At 41.3% G+C, this 10219-nt stretch overlaps 1 protein-coding gene across 1 annotated transcript in view; it reads left to right on the plus strand.

Moving 5' to 3' along the window:
* PAPPA2 (pappalysin 2) overlaps positions 1 to 6855 on the plus strand; it is a 628099-nt gene extending 621244 nt beyond the window's left edge. Inside the window, exons 29-30 of the mRNA XM_055255382.2 lie at positions 1363 to 1461; positions 3572 to 6855. Coding sequence (XP_055111357.2) covers positions 1363 to 1461; positions 3572 to 3646 — 174 coding nt within the window. The 3' untranslated portion in view covers positions 3647 to 6855. The remainder of the gene's footprint in view (positions 1 to 1362; positions 1462 to 3571) is intronic.
* The last annotated feature ends 3364 nt before the right edge of the window (positions 6856 to 10219 follow it).

Here is a 10219-nt window from a genome sequence, read left to right on the forward strand (position 1 = left end):
CAGCTGTTGAGTTCCACCCCACAAGTAGCAGCTTCTCAGCGGTTGGCAAACTGGTATACATCTGCAATGATGTTCGAATGACCTCAGGATCCCATAGAATAAATCAAAATATTGAAGTAATAACTTGGATAAACTCGTTCTGATGTAACTCAATTGCTGAGAATTATTTAATGGCCATTTTTGAGTTGAGTGATCTATCTCATCAAAACACGGTAAAATACAAAACTGTCCTTCTATTTGACATTTAAGGAGGGTAGGGTGGAGAGAAAGTGATTTGAACCTGTAAACTGGAAGGTGGCTTCAGAACTCAAGAGTTTTGTGGCCCAAAGAGTTTGACCACAAGATATTTCCTAGGACTTTATGGTTGGGCATCGCTCAGGATGAGGATCAGCCAGGTTATTGAGTAGGTGGGCTGGCTGATTTACCCTCCAGGATACAGCAGGACAGCGTTTCCCTCCAGAGGTAGTTTTCTGGAGAAATAATGCATTGGGCTGCTGAGCTATTTTTTAACAACTTGTTGCTGTTCTTATTGTACATTCTCTTTTGGGGTGAAACACTCCATTAACTCTGGTTTGGCCTGGACGCCTTTCCCATTTTAGTTCGTGCTGACTTACTGCAGTAACAGTAGTGGATGGAAACAGTACAGCTTTCTCTGCTCTAACCCTGTGTCTAGTTTCTGTGCATGAGTTGGCTGTACCTGTGGGAATATTTGTGTTACAGCACTGGTGTCCTCAACCCAAGCACCACTGCGGGCTGGACAGACACCATCTGAGTCTTCATAGCACCCAAGGACTACTCAGGTCTCTAAGTGTCAGTCTTCAGTGCACCAGGAGAGGAGTGGAGGTTAATATGTGAGAAGCAGTACAAAGCCAAGTTACATGACATCTAATACTAAGCTTTATCTGACACTTGCTATGTGACCTGGGCAATTCTTATCATCTCTATGCATCCTCATTTCCAAAAAAGCAGGACTTTTGAGGCCAACTCTGCCTACTGCACCGGATTTCTCCCATGCTCAACAGAGTTAAAAATATGTGGAACTGTTTTGTAACCTATATAATATAAAGACCTCTTGTTACCAGAAGGCAAAAAAGCTGATCAAAGAGTTTAAATGACCTATCTCAGACCTTAGAGTAGGCCAGGAGCAGTGCTGCCAGTGAAATTTGACAATTCCTTGGACCTAGTGGTCTTGAGATTTTTTCAACTTCTTGCAAATATTAGGTCAATTTGTGTCCTGCACCTTGGGTGCTTTTCTGTAATATCTCTGGAGTTGTATGGATTACTCTGGGATGGGAGGAGTGGCAGAGTCAAACAAGATATAATAAGGCTATACTGAGATGTTGCCTTCTAACCTCCCTACAGCCCTTCCAAGCAGATGGTTGGTGTGACACTATCAACAACCGAGCCTACTGCCACTATGACGGGGGAGACTGCTGCTCTTCCACACTCTCCTCCAAGAAGGTGAGTGAGAGAACCTGGGGATGGGGGAGGCAGTGGCTTCAGGAATAAAGGCAGGGTCTTCAGCTAGCTCTCATTCATGGTGTGTAATAATGGGTTTGTATTCAACAATTAGGAGGGAATTATAATGAACAAACATTGGAGCTTCTAAAGTGACAGGGTTAAGGGTAGCCTAGGTTCTTAGACAACACTTGTGCTTTGTCAGTTCAGTGATTCTTTCAGAAAAGCCATGGTTTTTGCTACGGAAAGACTCATACCTGCTTATCATTGGCCAAGAAACATCTCTGTAGGCAGGGAAAGTAATTGTCTTTACCCCTGGGGGAGGTGGGATTATCAACAAAGTGCTATTCAGTTACTAACCATCTTCATAATTACATTAATAATTTTACATAGTGTGTTACAAGCATCTCACAGACACATGTTAAATGGCTGCCACCAGCCACCTGAGCACTCTCTGGATTGTATCGTGAACAATAATCCTTTCTAAGGCCCTTTATCCCTGTTATTCTTGGCTCTGTTAAATTAGCAGATAGGCTCAAGCTAAGCCTTATAAAATAGAATAAGCTGAAATTTTGCAATAATATGGGTAAAAATCTAAGTGCTCCAAAGATATTTGAAGCTAGTTGGGTCCATATGATAAATCTGAAATAAGCAAGATATGTTATTTCCTTCCTTGTGTGTGTCTCTATGATAAAACGACACCTACCATGATCACCTACATGCAGACTTGAATACTACATCTCTTACTCGCTAATGTTTAATCCTTAGTCAATATGTGGCAGACACTGTTCTCGCCACTTATGTGAATTAACTTATTTAATGCAGAGTGCTCAGGGGCTCATCATATCACTGTTTAATTTGGCTCTCTTTTGCTCTAAAAACCAATAAATCCTAAACTAAGAAACAGATCAAAAGCTTGGACCAAAGGTCAGAAATCAGGCCAGCTATCTCTGTATGGGAAGACAAGATAACTTAGGAAAAAATAAAGCAGCTCTCTCCCCATCTCACACTCTGAAAATCTAGTAATCGTCTGTAATAAATTTCAGTGCCTGTGGCCAGCATACACAGGAATTAGGATTGAAAAGGCACTTCACCCCTCTGTTGACTCCTAAATCACATTTTAAAGTTATGTGCAAATATGCTGGAAAATTTCCCCACACAACCCCACCCATTCTCCTACCCACTTGCCTAATCACCAAGCCCATCTCTTTAGTGTACTTGGACTAGTATTGTGTGTGATATGCCTATTTATTTTTATCTCATTAGGTTGTTAATGCCCCAAAGGGAAAAATCATTGCCACTTTTATATCACATCTCCCAAATACCCAATTTTCTCTGATGCTAGTTATGGATGTAGCATTTATCTGTTTGTAGCAGTGCAAGCAGAAGTGAGTAACTTTTTCCGGACTGTCTCTGGCATGAGGAAGAGATAGTTACATAGAAGGAAGGCAATACAGCCACAAACAATGGGTGGGGAGATGCATTATTCCACCAAGCCAAAGTATATCCTGGGCTCAAGAAGAGCAAAAACTCATGCTTTATGAGGATGGCAAAGATGTTCCTATTGTTCCAAGCGCACTGCGGAGTTGGAGTCAGAGTGCTAGTCTGTAGCTAGTCTCGGCTTCCCATATAGTAGTCTCATTACCTTGAATTAAGTCACCCCACATCTCTTGTCCTTCCCTGTAAAGAGAAAATGCTAATGCTACCGTTCGTCTTTCCTACTTTACAGGGAAAGTGACAGTAACAGTAAGAGCAGTATTTTTAGATATGAGTGGTAATATTAGAACTGATAGAATAGTAGTTATAGATGCTCGGCAATATATAAGAGCTTTATACTCATATTATTTAAATCACACAAACACCCTCTGGGGTAGTTTCTGTTGTCCTCCCCAGTTTATATATGAGGCAAGTGAAGCAAGGAACAATTACCTTGCCTAAGGCTACATGATGACATGATGTGTGAGTGGGAAAACTGCCGGTTAATTTCCAGTTTGTGATATTAGCACATAATTCTACAGTTCCTCTGGGACCAAGTGAGGAAAGTGAAAGCTGGTTGAAAAGTGTGAAGCTATCATGGAAATGAGCTGTTTCAACTTCCCTTTCATTCCCCTAGGTCATTCCATTTGCTGCTGACTGTGACCTGGATGAGTGCACCTGCCGGGACCCCAAAGCAGAAGAAAATCAGTAACTGTGGGAACAAGCCCCTCCCTACACTGCCTCAGAGGCAGTAAGAAAGAGACACTGACCCAGGAGGAAACAAAGGGTGAATGAAGAAGAACAATCATGAAATGGAGAAAGGAGGAAGGGCATGAAGGATTTTATAAGAAATGCAAGAGGATATTGATAGGTGCCAACTAGTTCATCGAGTAGCCCAAGTAGGAGAGAATCATAGGCAAAAGTTTATTTAAAGTGGCAGTTGATTAACATGGAAGGGGAAATATGATAGATATATAAGGACCCTTCTTCCTCATTTATATTCTATTAAATCCTATCCTCAACTCTTGCCCTGCTCCCCACTCTACCCCCTGCCAACTATTCAGTCCTACCCAACTTGTAAACCAACACCAAAATACTAGAGGAGAAGTTGGCAGGGATACTGTTAATACGCATTTCGAATGGATTGCCATCTTTCAGAGCTTGTCTGCTCTCAACTGGCCCTTTTTCTTTTTGTGTAGTTTCCCTTAAATAATGAAGTTAGTTATTAATTCTTTATAAGTATTTAAACATAATTATATAAATATATTATATATATTATATTTTTTGCTGTTTACTAAGCTAAAAATTATTCATTGTTCCACACATGCTGCTGTGAAGTTCACATTCAAAATGAATGCTGAGACTTTGAGGACAGAAAGGCAACTTATTTTCCCATCTTTCTATGGATGGGGATTGGCAGGTTGAATGGGAAGTACAGAAGGAGAGAGAGTAATTAGATGAAATTCTGGATGCTAGCATGTAAAGCTAATCATCTTTTTTTTTATGACCTGGGAGCTGGGCCCATTTTATGACCAAGGAGATGGGGAGTTGGAATGGTGGTACTAAGAGGCATAGGAAGTTGAGTGTGAGTACCACCGGTGATGGGTCCAGGAGAACTAGACTATGGTTCTTGAATATCTGTCCACAAAGAATATACTAACTTGTGTCAACTTCTCAGAACTCCCAATTGGAGTTGGTGAGACCCAGGATTTACTGCACTTCCATACATGCCTGTTCCAAGTGTGGCTGTCAGCCAGTCAACAAGTTTGTACTATGGCCCATTCTCTGATCACCAGGATTACAGGAACTCACACACTCCCCATACTTGGCCTTTAGTCCTACTTCTTGTTAGAAGTCTTCAAGTCTGGCCAGTCACATGACCAAGTGTTGATTTTTCTGGGGGAAAAATGTTATGGAAATGATATAGGGGAAAGGTGGGAGGAGATGAAAGAACAGGCAAGCGCTGTCAGGGTTAAATCCAGGCCCGGGCATGAGAATGGAAGTGATCAGGGAGACTCGGTCCTTGTTCCAAGTCTCCAAAGAAGACCAAAGTGGGTCCCTTGAGCAATGAAGAATCTGAGATAAATCCTCTTCAAATATCATGTACAAAATCTGTGAGCCAGAGATTTTGACTTGAGCAAGCTATGGAAATGCATGGAGCAAGGGTGACACTCTGTGGGGAGACAGAAGAATTTCAACTATTTAAGGTCCATTTTGTTGTTTTTACCCTTTCTTATCCAATAGATGGACTGCACATGAAATGACCACATTAAGCCTCTCTCTATTTACATCCCAGGCTCACTGGGATGTGGTCTACTGCAGTTACATTTTCTTGTAACGGTTTCTGGATTAGACCCTAGGGAAAGAGAATAAGGAGCCAGTTTCTGTTTAACATTCTAGTTTTACTCATTTTAGGAAGGCTGTGAGGCTTGTCTCCCTTAAAGTTTCTTCTCCAATGGAAACCAAGAACAGACAAAATTTAGAGCTCAGCTGTGGTCTCTTCCTGTCTTCTGCCCTTTTGCTTTGACCACAGTTTTTCTACTCTTCCCATCAACACTAGAGCAATGGCTGTGCAAATAGGAATAGGAAATACAACCACAATGATAGAAATTTTATCCACACTATCACGTAGGGAAGAACAATATCCTGAAAGGGAAGAAAACACGAATAAGGTGATATACCCACATTAATCTGTGTGTTTGTGGAATGAGGGTGGCAAAGTTATTGGGAAAAGGAAAGAGCAGAGTTCACCCATTCAAAAAAACCTTTTGTCCTCTAATCTCTAGTGTAAAGAAAATGTAGTTCAGATACCATTCATTGTCTTTGGTCATGCTTAGTGCCCCCAAGAAGACAAACATATTTATTCTTGGGATTCTGATAGGCTTCAATATGCAAAGGACAATGGAAATGGTTAGACACTATTTTCAAAATTTTATAAAATTGTTTTATTGGGGAAAATGTCCAAACTGCTGGACGCATGCTAAGTTCTGCCTTGGAGAATCCTACTTTGTCTGAGATTGAGGCAGAGGAATTGTTATCCTGCGCATTACTCAGCTCAGGAACATGGAGCCTGTGGTTCATGCCAGTGTGTGTCTTCGTGCAGTCTCTCCACAAGAGCAACAGTAAGAACATTTCTGTTTTAAACTTCGTTTTAAAATATTTTATTATCTGCAATTCACCACTGCTCTGGGAAGGCAAAAGGAAAGTTCCTGTTGTGTGTGAAGAGCCTTTTAGGCTATAAGGCTTCCCAGACATAGTCAGCCATAGCTATTCAGAGACAGCAGGTTCTTCCAGTCTTTGTTCCTGGGACCTGATGTTTTGAGCAACTCAGGTCACTGATAAAGTGGAAGGACTAAGACACTGTGGTCACAGATCCCAGCTACGTCAACTCACACTCACTCCATGTGGTGGTCCACATTCTGCTACCCTTATCCACCCATGTGGTCATTGAGAGCCTTTCTCAGAGACCCTTCTGTGTGTTTGATTGTGCCCAGGTGGCCCAGGGCTAGCTGGCTGTAACAACTAGCATGACAGCCTCCAATCAGAAAGGCAGGTAAGGGGACAGGGTGAGGAGAATGGGCAGATACTGACAGAAATGAAAGTAAAGGGATTGTGAAAGTAAAGAGCTCTTCCTGATTCTCATCTTCTCTTTTTCCTATTACAAGGCATTGAACTTGGCACTTCCTGTATTCTTTGTGATCACTATTGAGTGCATTAGTTAACACCCAAGGGGATGGCTTGATTGGGAATGTAGTGAAAGGAGCTAATCTACTGTATTGTAATGTAAAACAGCTACAGCCAGTTATTTTGTAAGATTATAAGATGTTCATTAAAAAATCAGCACACAAAATATGAAGTGTCTTTGGTGTCTGACTCTTTGTTTAAATCATTTCATCACTTTCTAATCACTTTCCATTTTCTTGTGCCAGGTCCAGGCAACAGTCATTATTTATTTGATTGATTGGTCATTTCTTTTAGTCACTTAAAAACCATTTGTTAAGTAAATAGGATGTGTAAGGAAGATGAATATGAAAGTTCATAAGAAGACATGGCATATATGAAAGTAGAATGTGAGGTAGGAATGTCAAATGTCTCATGAGTTTTGAAATAAAGTGTAAAAATTACTTACAGTTCAGAGGAAGTAGGGCTCATTCCTGGATGCCAAAAGTAGGCAGCATTTGGAAAATGGTTGGGAAGGATGCATATGATCTGACAGGCAGAAATGGGGGTGGGGAGAGGATAGTCCAGACAAGGTAAACAACGTGGTTGAAGCTGTGGAAGTAGAAATGGGATAGGCTGTGCATTATGGAACATCAGTGAGGCATCCAGCTTAGCTGGAAGGTAGAACTAAGCTAGCATGTACCATATATTTGGCAAATACAGAATCTTACTTAATTCTTACAACAGATCTGCAAATAGCATATTCTCACTTCACAAATAAGAACGCTAAGCCACAACCTGGTAAAGAAAGTTCTTCAAGGTAGTATGAAGGGAGTTAGCCTGGTTCTGTGGGACACCAAGATGTTAGAAGGAAAAGAAAAATGGTGATTAATAGGATGGAGAGAGGTGAAAAGAAGTGTCAAGGATGATGGCTCTGCATTAAATATACAATCTGAAAGCTTATCAGCCCTAACAGAAGAGGGAAGCTGGCAGGAGCAGGCTTTTAAAGAAAGAGTATTCATTTGCTCTTTCAATAAACTCGGGTTGAGGGCCAGATAGGAAATGCCATCTAAAGCAGTGTTCAGAACCCTAGAGGAGGCCTCTGCAGTTGGGGCCAGTTTGCAGAGTTTTCTGGCCACACCAGTCACCACCTGGCTACTGAAGGGCTGGGCAGATATCTCAGCACACCTATGAGCCATTTGGAAAGAACTGTGGAATGGACAGTTGGAAATGTGAGCTTGGACTTGGGAGAGAGGTTTGTGGTTAGAAATAAACATTTGAGAGAGAAAAAAAAACATTTTCTTTATGATTTACAAAGTGCTTTCATATGGTTTATGGCTACCCACAGGTTAGGCAGAGCAAGGACAGTTTTGTTTTATTTCTTTTCATTTTACAGATGAAGAAACTGAGTGTCTGTGAGGTTATAGGAAAATTTAAGTTCACATATCTAAGTGCAGGTTGAGGTGGGAATCCAAGTTCTCTGTCCCCAAATGTAATGTTTTCTACTGCACAGTGTTCAGCCTGCTAGGCCTAAGAGTGTACCCAGATCCATTTGCAATGGGAAAGTTTAATGTCTTTTTACCGGTTTATGTTTCAAGGTGCTCACTGCTTTCTTTATGGCTTTCTTAGTAGCTAAGCCGATTTTCTCTCCTGCCTGTTGTTCACAGCAAATGGTAGGAAAACTGAGGGCAAACCTTCCTGAGCACCTTCCAGGGCCCTCTCCTCATGCCAGGCCCTGAGTATAAGCAGATGCCCTTGCACATACCAGTTAGGCCAGCTGGACAGAAATGTCTGGCAAGGCAGCCTTTTCCTTAATAGCTTCCCTGGGGAGAATCCTGGACAGAGACTTTGGAGCTCTGGTTTCCATTGACTGACAAACTTAAATGACATGATGAGTCATCTGTCAGCCGGGAGACTCACTACACTTAGATTCAGGCCATCCAGATGATGAAGGGCTTAGGGTAGGGTTGGGTGAGGTAATGAGAAGGGTTCCAGGGCATCTCTGAAGCTGACTTTGGGTCATTTCTTTCTATGTCGCTCCAGAAAGACCACTGAAATACTTTTAGTATTTCAAGTTTCCCAGTGGTTAGCTCAGAAGAAAAGGGTGGTGATGGTGAGAATCTCATATCCCATAATGGTCCATGCCCATAAAAGCTTCTACATGTGCCTGGGATATTTGGCCTGGCAAAATACAAGACTAGTTTAGAAAATTGATGGTTATTCTCAAGTCTCCCATAGTGTGAGCCTACCTGAGATTGAGTACATCTTTTCCAGTCAGAATTCAGTCTGGTAGTTAATGCATTATGGTGTGTGATTTGCCACATTTGGCTCCTCGCTGAAGATGGTTTGTTTTTCATTTTTAATCTGGTCCTGCCACTCAATCTTTAGGTTACATTGCTATGAGTTAGCAATGATGAAGTACATTCTTGAAAGAAATCTACAAGTCAAATTTATATTCCAAGTGAGTATAATAAAAACATCCCTAACCCCTGAAAGACAGTTCCAAGTAATGACAATAGTTCACATTAACTGCAATTTGCTAATGTTCTACAAATTCAATTTTCTTCTAAGGATAATTTAATATAGACAAGCTTCCTTTTCTTTGTCTTTGTCTACACAAAAGTCAAATATTCAAATGCAAGAAAAAAGAAGTAAAGAAAGGGACAGTGTTGACTTTTTAATGATTACCAATTATGTTGCGTCAATGTGCCCTTCTGAAGGCAATTGCCGGTTTAAAAATGTTTATACACATAAAACTGTTAAAGTTAGAGAATTTCCCCATACCATAATTTAATACGTGCAACTCAAAGTGCTTCCTGAATAGTTAGGCAAGTTATCTTAGGGTACAAATGACTTCCGAGTAACGACTTTGTAGGTAGCAAATCAATAACTATTAGAATAATCTGTAAGAAAGTTTCCATAGCTTTTTAGAATATCCAAGTAGTCTTCACAATGGGGAAATATTGCTTATTAACTCAACATTGTTCATGCTTTCTCTACCTTGATAAATGACCTGGCACAGGGAGGCTGGGGCCAGGGATGACTGAGCCTGGACCTAGAAAGTCAGTATGTAGGATGTATTGGTGACTTGTGATCCATGGGCAGCAGCATAATGATCTGCAAGGATGACAACTGCAAAATTTCAAGGCTGACAATCTGAGTTTGAATTCTGGGTCCATTACTCACTAGATAAGTCATCTAGTTACTGAATCTCTCTGAGCCTCAGTTTCCTAAATATCTACTTTTGCAGCCCCATACCCAGCATAGTGTTTAAGAAGTGCCAGACAGAAAGGGGTTAAAGAGTGATTGATGGAGATTATATGTATAGATTATTCTCTCAAAAAGTTCGCAGTTGGGTGTGGTGGCTCACACCTGTAACCTCGGCACATTGGGAGGCCGAGGTGGGTGGATCACTTGAGGTCAGAAGTTCAAGACCAGTCTGGCCAACGTGGTGAAACCTCCTCTACACTAAAAATGCAAAAACTGAGCCAGGCATGATGGCACACATTTGTAATCCCAGCTACTTAAGAGGCTGAGACAGGAGAATCACTTTAACTTGGGAGGCAGAGGTTGTGGTGAGCTGAGATTGGACCACTTCATTCCAGCCTGGGTGACAGAACAAGAC

This window comes from Symphalangus syndactylus, chromosome 12 (genome assembly GCF_028878055.3).
Source record: "Symphalangus syndactylus isolate Jambi chromosome 12, NHGRI_mSymSyn1-v2.1_pri, whole genome shotgun sequence".
NCBI classification, from domain to species: domain Eukaryota; kingdom Metazoa; phylum Chordata; class Mammalia; order Primates; family Hylobatidae; genus Symphalangus; species Symphalangus syndactylus.